This window comes from Cherax quadricarinatus, chromosome 42, assembly GCF_038502225.1.
Source record: "Cherax quadricarinatus isolate ZL_2023a chromosome 42, ASM3850222v1, whole genome shotgun sequence".
NCBI classification, from domain to species: Eukaryota; Metazoa; Arthropoda; class Malacostraca; order Decapoda; family Parastacidae; genus Cherax; species Cherax quadricarinatus.
The window spans coordinates 1,083,291-1,101,853 of NC_091333.1; the positions used below are offsets into that span (position 1 = coordinate 1,083,291).

Here is an 18,563-nt window from a genome sequence, read left to right on the forward strand (position 1 = left end):
GGGGAATGCTAAACCCCTAGATTAAAGGTTACAGCACCTGGGGGATGCAAAGCCTCTAGAGGTTACAGTACCTGGGGGATGGGAAGAATTCAGATTCAACCGAAGGGAAGTCAGGTACAATTCCTGGGATCAAGGAACCTTCCTTGAGGGTACACTACCACTATCAATCAAAACTAAGCACTAAATCCACAAGGGTCATACAAACCATGTTCTTCACTCGTTAGCACTAATTTATATGGCATGCCTATTTTTCAGGAGCATAACCCACATGTTAATTGGGACTCTTACTATAATTATATTAAAATTAAGTCATTGTATGCAATGCAAGTGCTCATACATGCTAGCTCAATACAGCCTCTCCTCACTTAGTGACAAACTCGTGTACCAACACCTCAGACTTACATCGGGCTCTGACCAGTATTTATACCTAAATGTATATTAGAGCTGATTTCCTGTATTCTGTTTATTTCAATATACAGTACACTACTGTATAAATATTTAAAAATATACCAGAAATGTTATAAATGGTGCAAAGGTGACATTAAATCAATATCAAAGACAGTTCACACAAACCCACTACCATTATAGTATGCTCCTCACTTAGCGACGAATTCGTTTAATGATGTGATCTTAGAAAAGAACTCTATCATTAAGTGAAGAGAGGCTGTAATATATTCTAAGAGAACTGCTAAACCCATAGGATTTGTAGATTATTGTTATAATCAAAGAAGTGCTGAACCCACTAGGGTCGTAGGATTTGTAGAGCATGGAAAATGGAAGGGAACCCGGTTTGATAAAAGGGTCACTCCAGTTTCTTGGATCAAGAGTCATTCACCAGCCTTTAGATGTCCCCCAGTGAAGGGTTATTTTAACAGTAAGTATACAATGACACCATTTGATTTCTAAGTTTTATCTAGAGAAATTACAGTGTAAGCAGCCTGCTAGAAAAAAAAGACAGTACATGTTCCAACTGTTGTACAACCAACAAAGCCTCAGATTTAACAAGCAAAAAACTTAAATGAGCATTATGAGTGACAATTCAGAAATTTGCTGATCTCCATGAAGAAGCTCGGATAATACCAACACTCCTGAGTCAAATGTTGTGATACAATATTACTAATAGTAATAATGTACAGTATGTTATGCATTCAATATGCAAAGGCCATGCATTGTGAAAAAGAATAAACAGTTTTACTCCTTTCATTGAAGAATCTCATTACTCTATGTACATTGTCCAAGATTCAAAGCAAACGACATGCTGAACCTAGTCGACATACATATTACCTTACAAACATATTTAAGTATTACGATACAGAGGCGATTGACACTACACTGGGTCACAGAGGGAATAAAATTATTTTCCTTTATAATGACCTTTAAGGTCGATAAATTTTGTTTTATGTGGCAAACACACACAATATATTTATATAAAAATAAGATGAAGTGGCACTTTTTTATTTTTATGCTTACCTGGGAAATCAAATATGAAACAGTGAAATAACCTGCACAAGCAAAAACATTTTTATAGACACTTTCTCAAAGTCTGAGGAATATATTTCAATTTCACTGCATTTGAATGAGCTTTGTGCGCAATCCTATACGAGGTCCAGTAAAAATGTAAATGAAGACACATGTCCAGAGCAAACTTCTATTGTGACAATGCTTAACTCAGTGTAAATCTTCATTAAGTAATCAACAATAAAATTATACATGGTATGACACAAAAGCTTGCTCTGTACCAGTGACATTTATATATTACTTTTGGTAGTATCCCTTTGTATCCACCATTAAAAAATTTCATACAAATGCAATGCTAATTTTACAGTATTGTGAAAGGAATTTTTTTTTTTTCACCATGAGAAAGTGTTAAACCTGTAGGGTTCATACACAAAAACATTGATGAAGGAAAAAACATCCTTGCCATATACTGTAAACTTGAATAAAATGCTGGGCTTTGTCCACTGATGGCTTGGGAGAGTAGGCTTGCTAGTAGTAAAAGTAAACTGTGAAAAAAATGTACCCAAACTCCATCATACAGCTAGTAGACAGACATGCTACCTGAAATATCTAATGTATAAATGATATTTTAAGGATTACCAATTAGTCAATTGTTTGTCCAGGCAACTACTGTTGCCAGAATTTTTTTATGGAAATTCCCAATTCCACCGAGGTTCAGGGTAAAGTCAATGCACATGCCCTACACTTGTGGGCGCATGTACAATCACTTGCAAGCAATGTTCAAATTGCATAAGAATACAATTATAGACAGGATAACCATCCACATACCACATTACTGTGGATAGGTTAATTTAAACACATGCTTCTACTGCTGCCACCAAGCAATGAAATAAAATTTAATAAGTGGGAGACGGCCGACTTGTTGGGAGAGAGAGGGGGGGAGAGAGAGAGAGAAAAAAAAAAAAAGTTTAGAAGATAAAATGAGACGTTACACTTGGTAAAATATGCAAACAATTTTAGCAATCGCAGAATTTGAAATATAGACCACTAAATTGTGATGTACAGAATGACCCTAAAATTCTATTTTAACAATGATTATGCAAAATTCCTATTTGGTTGTTTATTAATCTTTACAGAAATATGAAAAATTTGTAGGCATATTATGTAATGATGATAATGTTAAAGTAAAAACAGTATCTCAAAAATACCAGCTAAATATATAAATAACTTTTTCCTGGAAACATTTTGAACTAGTGAGAGAATATTTTAACAGCATTTTTCTCAAACCAAGCAATACACAAGCTACACAAACTAATGAATTTTCAAACTAGGACTTCACATAATTTTCCAATAACATTAAAGTAGGCAAACCCTTTAATAAAATTCTCTTCCCAAATCTTAATCATTTTTGCAAACAAATCAGTTGCTATTTCATTTCCATATACAGATAAGAGAACAAACTATGTGCAATCAAAAAACAGTCATACTGCATTAGCATGTAAGATAAAGTGTTGAACAAAACAGAGATACCAGGATACCTAGTGTTTAAAATCCTTCCAAGGACTATATATGGTTGATGTAAAAATTCCTTTTTGAATACAGAATGACTTTAATATTTAATATAGTGACACTTCAACAACAAATGCAAAATGAGCACAATCAAATATTTTCAGTTTAGTATCAAGGTATTACATAAACTTTTGTCGACCCAAATTTACAAGTGGCTAAATGGCTATTAAATATTTATTAAGCACAGATTATTCTCCCACATGGTGGAAGATGACATGCAACCTGAGAACACAATAACTAAACATAATAACTGCATCCAATAATGTCAGATCTGTTATTTTCTCTCAAGTCTCCTGCATCAAAAGTAAAAGCATAAACATATTAACAAATCAGTATAATTCTTGCAAATATTTGATGACAATTTCCAGCCAATAAATCACTAATAACAATAGTAGCAATACTACTAAAAATAGAGTGATTTCTTCCTTTGTTCTCCTTACTTGTCTGATATATTAAAATTTAGCCTTTAATAACTATTAAACCATTTATGATCACACAAAGTTAATTTATCTTGGAAAATTCAGCAGCATTTAAAACATTCTCTTTCTCTTTTCATTGTCTTTTAGAACCTTCTTTTTCAGCATATCCTTGTATGCAAGAATGTCTCCTTGCCATTTTGTAACAGTTTCCTTTTCACAGATCCAAATTTCTTCTGCTACCTGTGGATGACAAGACAAATATATTGAAATTAGTGCATGAGGAAAATGTCTATCTAATTTTTCAACTATCAGTTCTTATTCAACCTAAGATAAAGCATGTTTAAAATTATGAAAAATCAGTATGTAGTAAGTACTATACATACATTAGAGCCCTAAATTACAACATTCAACTGAGAAAAACAGGAATCTAATACAGTGAGAGGCAAGAGGATGAGCTGGGCAAAAAGTGGTAGGAAGAAATCAGCCTAGTGGTTTAGGGGCACGACTGTATTCCAAGTACAGTGGTACCTAAAGTTTTGAACAGCTCCCAACTCGAACAATTATGTAAGTGTATTTTTATAAGTGCTTTTGTAAGTGTATTTTTGGGGGGTCTGAAATGGACTAATCTAATTTACATTATTCCTCATGGGAACAAATTCGTTTGATATCGGCACTCGAACAGCCTTCTGGAATGAATTAAGTTCGTAACTCGCGGTACAACTGTATTAGTGAAGCATTTATTAGGCATAATGTTTAATATACTTCTTTAGGAAGGAGGCTTTTACAAACACTGCAAGCCCTCAATGTCAAACTGCCTGATTTTTAAATTAATACCTGCTTGATAGCTCCTGACAAACTAAATACTTCAAGCTAGTCTTTGATTAGCTGGTGATATTCTAAAATCTCCCCAGGAAAGTGGAACAGAATTCTCCCTCTGTAAGTCATGCATGTTGTAAGAGGTTACTCAAATGCTGGGAGCAAGGGATTAGTGACCCCTTCTCCTGTATACATTACTCAAATTAAAAAGCCTGCCTGCACATAAAATTTAAGCACAATATTCTTTACAGTGATTGTGTGTGAGTGAGGTGAATGTGTTGAATGATGATGAAAGTATTTTCTTTTTGGGGATTTTCTTTCTTTTTGGGTCACGCTGCCTTGTGGTAGACAGACAACTTGTTAAAAAAAAAAAAAAAAGTATCTTATTTTGTTATCCATAGCTAAAACACTAATTCCTAACACTGGTTATTCATGGCCAACCTAAACCATTGGAGTATGAATGTACACTTAAACATGTACAGTACCACTAAAAATGATAAGCCTCTTACCTGAGATATTAATCTGAAGTCGTGAGAAACTAGTACCAGGCCACCTACGAAATCCCTAATAGCATCAGCAAGAGCGTCAATTGTGTCCATATCTAAGTGATTAGTAGGTTCATCAAGGAGCAGCAGATGAGGTGCCTGCTGAGCCAGCCACGCAAAGACAACACGGCAACGCTGTCCATCACTCAACTGTCGAATTGGGGAAACCTGTTGCTTTCCTGTTAAACCGTATCGACCAATGATCTTGCGTACCTAAAATAAATATCTTAAATTAGAAATGCATAATCTTTGGAGAAAAATAAATAAGAACAAACCCCTTGATCATTTTGTGCTTTGAATATAGATATACAGTGGTTCCTTGAGTTACAATAATTTTGAGTCAGGACTCACCCTCAAAAGAATTTATGTCTGAGTTGCCAAAAAAAATTTGATACACAATGTGTGTACAATGGTCAACATGCATTGGTGGTCCTCAGCCAACCAGCAATGTGGTAGCTTGCCTCTTGGATGGCATCAGTTATTGTGTGGGTGGACCTTAGTCAACCAGCGACGTGGTAGTTTGCCTTCTGGGCAGTATCTGAGCCAACGGGAGTGGGAGATGTCTTAGCAGTGAACACAGATACGAGTAAAGTAATGAGGGTTATCAAATGAGTTAGGTAAACAAAAACTGAACATCACACTGACGGGAGGGATTATGGAAGCAGTGACTTAGAAGGATTTGAGGCTGAAGAGGATATAAACAAGGAGATTGTCCCTCTCTTGGTGAGGCAATGGGGCTGAAAGTTGATGAAGAGAATGTGGAGTTAATTCAGGACCACAGGCAGGAGTCGACAACAGATGAGCTCCAGCAATTTACAGAGATGAACGAGGACAGTGGGAAGGAAGAAATGGAGGAAGATGACCATAGGATAGCAGCTGCAGAAATTCAGAGGTTTACTTATTAGGAACGTGTTAAAAGAGCTTTTGAAGATAATGTCGTATCTTATTGTAACAGCTTTAGAGGCAAGTAACAGAAACCATTCTGGATAATTTTTTCAAGAGGCAGCAGCAGGAAGGAGCGTTTCCTTCCAACCAGTAACCTTCTCTCCCACCATTACACCACCGACTTTTCAAGTCCAAGGTACAGTAGAAGTTGCATTTCCAGGATCTTGGAATGAATTACCATAAATCCATGTATTTTGGGGTTTGAGTTGCAAGTCTTGAGATAAGATCTGTCTTCTGAAAAACGAATATCATAACTCAAGAGACCACTGTATTTTGCAAGATTATCAATTTGTATCGAGCAGTACTAATTTAGTGTGCTCTCTTTAATAAAAAATAGTCAACAGCTTTCTGCTACTGTTCCAGTTTGCTCATTCAGAACTATAAAATGATCATAAGTTGTATTCCATAACTTTTATATAATTTGTTCAGTCACATTAAAGAAATCTTCACAATGCAATTAAAACAAGATTTTAATGTAGATAGGGGATATTCAGGTTTTATCCAAGGAAAGGGCTCTAGCTCTTCCAATGACATGGAAACCCATGTAAAAATATTTAATATAAAGTATTGCTTTATTCAAATAATGTAAACACAAGTATCAAGACATTCACCAATACCAGTAAATATCTTTACAATATATGTTAAAAACTTTGGAACAGCAAATTTGAAAATAACACACCTCATCACGTTCTTTAAGTTCAGGGAACTGAGCCATCATATAATCTAAAGGAGATGCATCCAGATCAAGTAGTTCATGAAGGTGCTGGTGATAACGGGCAATCCTGAGATGAGAATTCTTGCGTATCATACCTGTCGTTGGGTTCAATTCTCCGTACAGAAGCTTAAGTAGAGTTGATTTGCCTGCGCCATTAGGACCTACTAAAGCCAATCGTGTGTCCAAGTCAATACCAAATTCCAAGTTTTTATAGATCCATGGAGTATTTTCATTATAGCGGAAACACACATTTTGAACCATGATGACCTGGATGTAAAAGTAATTGTTAGGAACACATGTACAGAATTTTATTTAATAATTTTTCATTACAGTTGACCCTTATTTAATGAGAGTTTGTAGAATGTAATTTCAAACACCATTCATAAAACCCGCAGACCACCCCGTGCTTAACTAGTGGTACTTCTCACTCATACAATGACCTAATACCAGGCCCTGACCATTATCAATGATGGGCATGTATGTATACAACCACTGTTAGTGAGATAAAACACGTAAATGTTCATACCATACTTCAACATATCTAATGGAAAAAATAAAGAAAAATATGTGAATATCGCACCTGTAATATAGCAATCCATTTTTTCTTTTAACAAGTCGGCTGTCTCCCACCGAGGCAGGGTGACCCAAAAAGAAAATATTTCATCATTCAACACTTTCATCTCACTCACACATAATCACTGTTTTTGCAGAGGTGCTCAGAATACAACAGTTTAGAAGTATATACGTATAAAGATACACAACATATCCCTCCAAACTGCCAACATCCTAAACCCCTCCTTTAAAGTGCAGGCATTGTACTTCCCATTTCCAGGAATCAAGCCCAGCTATATAAAATAACTGGCTTCCCTGAATCCCTTCATTAAATATTACCCTGCTCACACTCGAACAGCTCGTCAGGTCCCAAATACCATTCGTCTCTATTCACTCCTAACATGCTCACGCACGCTTGCTGGAAGTCCAAGCCCCTTGCCCACAAAAACCTCCTTTACCCCCTCCCTCCAACCTTTTCGAGGACGACCCCTACCCCGCCTTCCTTACCCTACAGATTTATACGCTCTCCATGTCATTCTACTTTCATCCATTCTCTCTAAATGACCAAACCACCTCAACAACCCCTCTTCAGTCCTCTGACTAATACTTTTAGTAACTCCACACCTTCTCCTAATTTCCACACTCCAAATTTTCTGCATAATATTTACATCACACATTGCCCTTAGACAGGACAACTCCACTGCCTCCAACTGCCTCGTTGCTGCAGCATTTACAACCCAAGCTTCACACCCATATAAGTGTGTTGGTGCTACTATACTTTCATACATTCCCTTCTTTGCCACCATAGATAACATTTTTTGTTTCCACATATACCTCAATGCACCACTCACCTTTTTTCCTTCATCAATTCTATGATTAACCTCATGCTTCATAAATCCAGCCGCTGACATGTCAACTCCCAAATATCTGAAAACATTCACTTCTTCCATACTCCTCCTTCCCAATTTGATATCCAATTTTTCTTTATCTATATTATTTGATACCCTCATCACCTTACTCTTTTCTATGTTCACTTTCAACTTTCTACCTTTACACACACTCCCAAATTCGTCCACCAGCCTTTGCAATTTTTCTTTAGAATCTCCCATAAGCACAGTATCATCAGCAAAAAGTAACTGTGTCTCTTCCCATTTTGTATTTGATTCCCCATAATTTAATCCCACCCCTCTCTCGAACACCCTAGCATTTACTTCTTTTACAACTCCATTTATAAATATATTAAACAACCATGGTGACATTACACATCCCTGTCTAAGACCTACTTTTGCCGGGAAGTAGTATCCCTCTCTTCTACACTCCCTAATCTGAGCCTCACTGTCCTCAAAAACTCTTTATAGCATTTAGTAACTTACCCCCTATTCCATATACTTGCAACATCTGCCACATCGCTCCCCTATCCACTCTATCATATGCCTTTTCTAAATCCATAAATGCAATAAAAACTTCCCTACCTTTATCTAAATACTGTTCACATATATGTTTCAATGTAAACACTTGATCTACACATCCCCTACCCACTCTAAAACCTTGCTCATCCGCAATTCTACATTCTGTCTTGCCTCTAATTCTTTCAATAATAACCTTACCGTACACTTTCCTGGTATACTCAGTAAACTTATTCCACTATAATTTTTACAATCTCTTTTGTCCCCTTTCCCTTTATATAAAGGGACTATATACACTTTCTGCCAATCCCTAGGTACCTTCCCCTCTTTCATACATTAAACAAAAATACCAACCACTCCAACACTATGTCCCTCCCTGCTTTTAACATTTCTGCCATGATCCCGTCAGCTCCAGCTGCTTTACCCCCTTTGATTCTACGTAATGCCTCGTGCATCTCTCCCACACTCAAATCCTGCTCTTCTTCATTCCTTCACTGATAAAACTGTATCAAAGAAACAGGGATCCCCCAAATCTACACCCAAAGAACTTTTTTTTTTTTTAATTAACACATCGGCCATTTCCCAAGATAGGGTGGCCCAAAAAAGAAAAACTTTCACCATCATTCACTCCATCACTTTCTTGCCAGAGGTGCACTCACACTAGTTATAAAACTGCAACATTAACACCTCTCCTTCAGAGTGCAGGCACTGTACTTCCCATCTCCAGGACTTAAGTCTGGTCTGCCAGTTTCCCTGCCTCCCTTCATAAATGTTACCATGCTCTCACTCCAACAGCATGTCAAGTTCTAAAAACCATTTGTCTCATTTGCTCCTATCTAACATACTCGTGCATGCTTGCTGGAAGTCAAAGCCCCTGGCACACCAAACCTCCTTTACTTCCTCCCTCCAACCTTTCCTAGGATGACCCCTACCCTCCAATAGATTTATACACTCTCAAAGTCATTCTATTTTGTTCCATCCTCTCTACATGTCCGAACCACCTCAACAACTCCTCCTCAGCCCACTGGAAAATAGTTTTTGTCATTCTGAACCTCTTCTTAATTTCCAAATTATGTATATTCACACCACACATTGCCCTCAGACATGACATCTCCACTGCCTCCAGCCTTCTCCTTGTTGCAACATTCATCACCCATGTTTCGCACCTATATAAGAGGGTTGGTAGAACTATACTCTCATACATTCCCCCTTTGCTGTCATGGACAAAGATCTTTGTCTCCACAGACTCCTCAGTGCACCACTCACTTTTTTTCCTCATCAATTCTATGATTCACCTCATCTTTCATAGACTCATCTGTTGACACATCCACTCTTAAATATCTGAATACATTCACCTCCTCCATACTCTCTCCCTCCAATCTGATATCCAATCTTTCATCACCTATTTTTTTTTTTATCCTCATCACTTTACTCTTTCCTATATTCACTTTTAATTTTCTTTTACATACCCTACCAAACTCATCCACCGACCTCTGCAACTTCTCTTCAGAGTCTCCCAAAAGCACAGTGTCATCAGCAAAGGGCAACTGTGACAACTTCCACTTTGTGTTAGATTCTTTATCTTTTAGCCCCACACCTCTTGCCAAAACCTGAGCATTCACTTCTCTTACAACCCCATCTATAAACATATTGAACAACCATGGTGACATCACACATCCTTATGTAAGGCCTACTTTAACTGGGAAATAATCTCCCTCTTACATACTCTAACCTGAGCCTCACTATCCCCATAAAACCTTCACTGCTTTCAGTAACCTACCTCCTATTCCACACATTTGCAACATCCACCCTGTCATACACCTTATCCAAATTCATAAATGCCACAAAAATCTCTTTACCCTTATCTAAATACTGTTTACCTATGTTTCACTGCAAACACTTGGTCTACACATCCCTACCTTTCCTAGAGCCTTCTTGTTTATCTGCTATCCTACTGTCTTACTCTTAATTCTTTCAATAATAACTCTACCATACACTTTACCAATATACTCAACAGACTTATTTCCCTATAATTTTTGCACTTTGTTTTGTCCCCTTTGTCTTTATACAAAGGAATTATGCATCCTCTCTGCCAATCCCTAGGTACCTTACCCTCTTCCATACATTTATTAAATGAAACCACTAACCACTCCAAAACTACATCACCACCTGCTTTTGACATTTCTATCTTTATCCCATCAATCTCAGCTGCCTTACCCCCTTCATTCTACCCACTGCCTCATGAACTTCCCCACACTCACTACTCACTCTTCCTCACTCCTACAAAATGTTATTCCTCCTTGCCCTATACACAAAACCACAGCTTTCCTATCTTCATCAACATTTAACAATTCCTCAAAATATTCCCTCCACTTTCCCAATATCTCTAACTCTCCATTTAGTAACTCTCCTCTCTTGTTTTTAACTAGCAAATCATTCCCTAGGTGCCTATTCCTCAATTTATTAATTTCACACCAAAACTTTTATGTTCAACAAAATTTGCTGATAACATCTCACCCACTCCCTCACTTGCTCTCTTTTTACATGGCTTTACCACTATCCTAATCTCTTTTTTTCTCCATATACTCCTCCCTCTTTGAGTATACAAAGACACTGCTTAATACTATAGTTATGCTGTGGATGAAGTCAGTAATAGGAAGTACTGAAATATTGGAACCTAGGCAGCAATCAGTTATATCATGCAGCACTGTTTTCATTGCCTCTGATTTTTGCAATTGCAAAGATATTACTTGAGAAAATTACTGGCAGTGGTTCACCTCGAAGGGAATGTGAGGCCAATCTCTTGTGAATGCAATGCAGTGCATAATGAATTTTATCACACCCTAGAAAAAATAAATGGGAAGCAGAAATGGATTATTCTTGTCTTGGTCCACATCTCAAACTATAATGCTTATGTCTATAGGAAAATGCTCTTTATCTAGGTCATTAAACAGGGGTCAACTGTACTTCTTGTACAGATAAATGCATTACATGTATGAGCAGATATTTACAAAACTTATCAAAATGAGTAAGAATTCTTACAGGTGGAGGAATTTTACCGCAATCTGGAAAGCTAAATGTGAGACACTTGTCTCTGCTCACTCTTTCTGTGAGACCACCAGCAACCATTTTTGCCAGAGTTTTTTCCTTGGATTGAGCTTGACGAGCAAGCTTAGCTGAACCATGACCAAATCTTGCAATGTAATTCTGAAAAAGGAAATTTTATACCTTAATTTTTGCAAATATATGTTGAAACATCAAAGTATAATAAACACTTGTCAAAGACCCAAACTCCCAGAGTCAAACAATTTGTTTCCTGTACACAGTATTTTAACCTCTTACTGTTGTACTCTCGAGCAGATGCAGCAGGTAACTGCTGAAGAGCACCTCAGGTGGAACTCATAATATACAGACAACCCATTTGTTTCTGTCTCCATTTTGTAATACAATAAACTCCCACATAGTATTGCACAAGTTACTTTCCTGAAAATCAGCACTGCATGTTTTATTGTTATATGTAGAGTGAAAAACATGCAGTTATAGTCTTAATTTTTTTACTTCAATTTTATATTTTTACAAAATTATTTTTTTTGACATCTTACATTGTAGTTATCATGTGGAGAGGGTTGATGTGGCCTAACTAAGCATAGTTAGGTGTAGCAGTATCTAAATAGAGGACGAGACAAAAATTTTTGGTCAATATTAATATCCAGTTTGAGGACACTAAATCCATCAACATTAGCCTGTACATAAGATAAGATTTCGTTCGGATTTTTAACCCCGGAGGGTTAGCCACCCAGGATAACCCAAGAAAGTCAGTGCGTCATCGAGGACTAACTTATTTCCATTGGGGTCCTCAATCTTGTCCCCCAGGATGCGACCCACACCAGTCGACTAACACCCAGGTACCTATTTGCTGCTAGGTGAACAGGACAATAGTGTAAGGAAACGTGTCAAAATGTTTCCACCCGCTGGGAATCGAACCCGGGCTCTACGTGTGAAGCGGGAGCTTTAGCCACCAGGCCACTGGTCTAGACATTCTATCATGCATCTCCTGTGTTTTATCCTGCAGTCCTTTAAAAATGTGGCATCATTACTCGCTGCAGACCCTGTTTCACAGCATTGCTCCTAGATATGTCTGGGTAATTTTCAGTCAAAAATCAGCAATTTTTACCAATACCATGCAAGGTCTCATTGTATATCTGATCATCAAATGTTTAGTTTCAAATTGTTCTTTCCATCCTCTTCTGTTATCTGCCTCTTCTAGCTAGGAACTGAGCCCCTTCAACATTTCCTCTGCAGTTTGTTTCTTGTCTTTTAAGAATTCATTTCCTGGACAGGACTTTCTACTGAGGGGGAAACCTATGGAATTATTTACCACACTGTCATAGTTTTCTCCAGCCAACATTTACTGACAAGTGGGGCACCTGACGACACAACTTTTATATTTATTACTGCATCTATAATTTTAGATTTATGCCAGAACTCAGGTCCTCTGGGGGTTGGCAATGTTGTCCACTGCTGCGAGGAGTGTCTGTATAGCTTTTCATGTGGCACTTAATGTCTTAATTACTCCTCAATTCAATGGCTGGATAAGATGTTGGATTTGGTTAAAAAAAGAAAAAAGTTGAGAGATGGCAACACTTGAGGATGGATATGGGAATTATCAAGAGGAAAAGCCTCCAACGAAAGGGTCTTTTGGTACAGGTACAGCTTGACTGAAGGAATAAAGTGAAAGTACTAGACCAGTAATCAGTCAGTAAGGTCTCATTCATCCATGCTGTCTTGTTAGATGGCCAAGTAACAGGCAAAGTGGTTTTGTCTTTACCTTCTAAAGCACAGGAATTCCTTTAGTAATGAGTACAAGCTCATATTTTAATCCATTTGATACAATAGCATACCCAAGTATGCCAAAACTACTTCACTGCCTTAAATGCAGGTGCATTTTCCCTTACTTGCTGATGCAAGTTTAGACAAACATCTTTCCAATGTACTCCTGTTTCATCAGCATTCAACTTTTGCTAGGTTTGTAACCACCCTCAGAAATAATTTCCCTAAACCCTGCTGGAAAATTTTCTGCAGCCTCATTGTCAGCAGACACAATTTTCCATCATATACTTTAAAATGGCTAACCATCCATGCTTTCTTTCCTGCTCTCACAGTCTTATAGTACGACAGGCCATTTCTACTCGAGCACATTCAGTATCTTTTCTATATTACTTTGATGTATTAACCTCAGATATTTTTTCACTATCCTCCATGGGGAAGTGGAACAGAATTCTTCCTCCGTAAGCCATGCGTGTTTCAAGAAGCAACTAAAATGCCAGGAGCAAGGGGCTAGTAACCCCTTCTCCTGTATATATTACTAAATGTAAAAGGAGAAACTTTCGTTTTTCCTTTTGGGCCACCCCGCCTCGGTGGGATACGGCCGGTGTGTTGAAAGAGAAGAAAGATTTTTTCACTATGTTACAATCTGCATTACTCGCTGCACAAGCTCTTTTTCACCTTACTCTCAAACTAAAAGGACTGTTGATTCTCAAACACCAAAGGCACACACCATCTCTATGACCAAAGCACCATCTTTCAGCATAGATATAACTACTAACTTTTTCACAACATGTACAGTTTCACACATAATTCTGGAAACTTCAGCATCACTAGTCTTCCTTTTTTTGGGGTGCAATGGGTAATATCCAAAGACTAGACAGAGTGATGAAAAGATTGAAAGTGAAGTGATGAAAGTTGGAGAGGGTATGATATGGAAAATGTTCGCATAGCAGATGACCCAATGGGCAGCTGTTTACAAAAGAAGTCAAGCTAGGTCTTCCCGTAAAATGGCCTTGCTCTAGGTGTGGAGAGAAGGAAAAAAAAACTGACCACATAACCAAGCAGTATTTTCTGCAAAACTTTATTTTTCTCAAACCTACAGTGCAATGTCAGAGTCTACTGTTTGTGTATGTTACAATAGATCTTCAACTATAATGTAGCTGGACAGCACAAGATAGTTTTAGCTGACAAAGAAATTGTAAATGAAATATATATAGTAGCTTGAAAAAAAGATCACTGCTGAGTGGTGTAAAGTAATTAAATTTGCCCTGTCCCACTGGGCGAACTTAATTCTTATTAAAACATTTAAACACCACTACATATTAAAGGTAATGGAAACCTCATTGCAGCAATGGATGACAACCTTGAGACTGGAGTACCAGAGTTCTGATATAACTTTATTACAGATATATTTACATACGTGCAAAGTGACATTCAAGAAAGTGCCCCAATCAACCATAAATGCAGGCTGAGATTAATTATGGCCTTCTATGGTGAATACTTTGTTTTTTCCTTCAGTAAGTAGTTAGGCCAAGGAAATTATTGTGACTGTCAAGGACTGACATGAGGGCTTTCAAGAACAGATGTAAATGAACCATTAGAAGACAATGAAGAAGAAGCATCAGCAGAAGAAATGCTAGAGGGCCTCAATTCCAAGTTAGGAGAGAGGCAAATAAAATAGGATAGCAAATAATAACTTTAAAGTAAACAGTTAACACTGCAGGAGTTATGCGAGAAAATCTATGTTATTACTAACTTGACAAGATTTTTCAATGAAAGACCCCAACACATCTCGAAGCATTGCTGTGAAGTGGGATCTGGAGCAGGTGATGATGCCTTATCTTCACCTGCATAAGTACTGCTGGGAAAAAACAGCAGAGTTGCATTATAGTACACACAGCACTTACATATAACTGCAATTGCAACAGAAATAGAACCACAACCACCCACCTCCAGCCCAGATGGGCTATATCAATCCTCTCTACAAACAAAGTCAACATAGCAACAGCACCCACAATGCAATGCAAAAAGAAATTTATGAAGCCTCTCACTTTACATTATTTAAAACAATTTGTTCTTCCCCCCCTCTTCCCTTTTTCTTTTGTCTGTGGAATGTAACCCAATTTTTACCATTGGTTCTTCAATTAGCATTCCAGAACATAACCCAACACTCTGACTGAATTCATATCGTACTTTATTAATCAAGGATATAAGAGGGACCTGGAGACATGACTAATGAACAGAGGATATGCTATTTTAGTGCCAAGAATGTCTGCATTGTTTATTCTGGACCCTATTTTGAAATTGGCATTTTTAATTTGCGTGAAATTGGTCAAATTGCCAATTTCTGACCACCTTACTGGGTAGCTGAAATTGGTAAATGGGTGGTTTCTTGTGTTCAATTGATAAAAAAATGGAGTTCTAAAGAAATAGCTATGAGTTTGGTCGACTGGAACAATGTAATTGGCTGAAAATAGGGCTCAAAGTCGGCAAAATCTCCTGTGTGTATATATCGCCAAGATATCTAACTTTGTGGGAGCATAATTCCGTAAGTTTTCAATCAAATTTTGTAATTTTGGTGTCATTACCATTGGGAAAAGTGTGTATCATTTCATAATTTTTTTTTTTCCAAAATTTTTTTTGATACCAGGAGACACTTCAGGATTTAGGGTTGCGACAGTCAAAGGGTTAAAACTTTCATGGGTTCACTAACCTTCATGTGAGCAATCTGGTCTTGCTCCCACTGATACTGCTTCATCTGATTTTCCAACAACTCAATACGAGTTCGTATGAAGGCATCATAATTACCTCCATAATACTTCAATTTTTTCTTGTCCATATGGATCACATTCGAACACACACCATTTAAGAAATCCTGTAAAATAATATATAGTTAATAAGCTTGTCACACACACAAAATATCAGTGCATTCAGTGAAGAGTCAGTGGAGGAAAAAATAGAGAATCAGCTGTCACAAAACAGTACAGTGGAACCTCGAGTTTTGTCCGTAATCCGTTCCAAAAGCTCAGCCGAAACTCAAAGCAATATTTCCCCTAAGAAATAATGTAAATCCAATTAATCCATTCCAGACACCCAAAAATATCCACAAAAAATTCATTTTTTAAAGAATAAACATAGTTTTACAAACAGAAAACAATGAGAAATAAATATAAACATTACATACCTTTACTGAAGACTCTTGTTGGCTTATGGAAGACGAGGGTGGAGGAGAGTTTATTTGGAGACAGGACAAGATACTTCTTCAATATGACACTAATTTCAACTCTACGGCTTATTTATCTATCACAATATTAATAATATAGAAACATAATATATACTGTAGAATGAATAAAATATGTCATTACATATGTCACGAGTGGTGGCAGCAGTGTTGTTAGCGGCCCTATATACCTCCAACAACATTTGAGGAGTTATATTCGTGTCCTTTTTCTATCTCTTAATTGCTTAACTTACTTGTTATACTGTTAATGCTACACTATCACTGGCTGGCGTTATGGCCTTCATCGACTCCTGCTGCTTCAGTATTGTACATATCGCAGAATCACTGAAGGCAAACTCTCCCCTCTCTCTTCCTCCTCCACTTTTGTACTTTGCTACAATTCCTTTCTTCAATTCTATCGCATTTCTCACTTTCTTTACCAGAAGGCTGGCACTAGGAAGTTTCTTTCGGCTCATGGTTAATTATGTAGCAGTCGCACTCAATCAAAAAGCAAAAAACAATGGATTAGTGAAATGTTTAGATGAAAGTGCAGGGTAACGTTCACTCTAGGAGAAACAAAGCCAGACTCAACGCATGCGTGGGATGCTTTGTGTGGGCGCGGGCTGGTGGACAGGTTTGGCACGGAGGCCGAAACTCGAGGTACTGTTCGAAACTCAAAACAAAATTTACCCGAAGAAAATGATCTAAATTCAAAACAGCCGAAACCTGGGGCAGCCAAAACTCAAGATTCCACTGTACTTGTCAAATTTACAGTTCTTGACTAATAGCTTACTAACAAATATGAGCACTTTATACATACAGAAAATACTAATGCTTTTGGTGTAAAAATAATTCCAGGAAAACAGTTTGTTTGAATGTTTACAATGTTTGTACTTGCAGATCAGCCATTTGCAACTCCCTTGGCTAAGTCAAAAAAGAGAGAGATTACTAGAAAAAATAAAAAAGACTAAAGGTAAAAATATACTGTATATTTTATATAACCTTTCATAAAGGAATGAAATTATTAAAAAAATAATTACTGCAAACTGCATACATTCAATGCATAAAAATTTCAAAGTATTATATTGAGTTTTTTGAAATGTCAACAAAAATATATAAAACAAAATTGCAATAATATTTGTAGTAGGTTGGTAGACAGCAACCATCCAGGGAGGTACTACCATCCTGCCAAGTGAATGTAAAACAAAAGCCTGTAATTGTTTTACATGATGGTAGGATTGCTGGTGTCTTTTGTCTGTCTCATAAACATGCAAGATTACAGGTATGTCTTGCTACTTCTACTTACACTTAGGTCACACTACACATACATGTACACGTTTATTTATACACACTCATCTGAGTTTTCTTTGATTTTATCTTAATAGTTCTTGGTCTTATTACTTTTCCTTTTATATCCATGGGGAAGTGGAATAAGAATCTTTCCTCCGTAAGCCATGCGTGTTGTAAAAGTCAACTAAAATGCCGGGAACAATGAGCTAGTAACCCCTTTTCCTGTAAAAATTACAAAAAAGAATAAGAAGAAAATTGTCAAGAAAATTGTCAAAGTGGGAAGTCTGAATGTGCGTGAATGTTGTGCAAATGATAAGAAAGAGATGATTGTGGATGTTATGAATGAGAAGAAGCTGGATGTCCTGGCTTTAAGTGAAACGAAGCTGAAGGGGGTGGGAGAGTTTCAATGGAGAGGAATAAATGGGATTAGGTCAGGGGTTTCAAATAGAGTTAGAGCTAAAGAAGGAGTAGCAATAATGTTGAAGGATAAGCTATGGCAAGAAAAGAGGGACTATAAATGTATTAATTCAAGGATTATGTGGAGTAAAATAAAGATTGGATGTGAAAAGTGGGTTATAGTAAGCGTGTATGCACCTGGAGAAGAAAGAAGTGTAGAGAGAGAAATTTTGGGAAATGTTGAGTGAATGCGTGGTGTGATGTAGTCCAGCTGGGCTTGTGAGGTCTCTGGGGAGACCTAATTTAACCAATTATATGGTCACACCTTGCCTTGGCAAACGTCTGTAGCCACGCCCACGTCTGAGGTCTTTTGTTCTTGACGCCTTAGACCTAGGCGTCAGGTCG

General features: G+C 37.3%; 1 protein-coding gene across 2 annotated transcripts in view; it reads right to left on the reverse strand.

Annotated features, from left to right (window-relative positions):
• Nucleotides 1–894: 894 nt before the first annotated feature.
• LOC128695565 (ATP-binding cassette sub-family F member 2) overlaps nt 895–18,563 on the reverse strand; it is a 39,689-nt gene continuing 22,020 nt past the window's right edge. For both annotated transcript variants that reach the window (XM_070093187.1, XM_070093188.1), the window contains exons 7-11: nt 15,966–16,127; nt 11,468–11,632; nt 6,432–6,734; nt 4,772–5,020; nt 895–3,686 (exon numbers count right to left, since the gene is read on the reverse strand). In XM_070093187.1, coding sequence (XP_069949288.1) covers nt 3,558–3,686; nt 4,772–5,020; nt 6,432–6,734; nt 11,468–11,632; nt 15,966–16,127 — 1,008 coding nt within the window. In that variant the 3' untranslated portion in view covers nt 895–3,557. The remainder of the gene's footprint in view (nt 3,687–4,771; nt 5,021–6,431; nt 6,735–11,467; nt 11,633–15,965; nt 16,128–18,563) is intronic.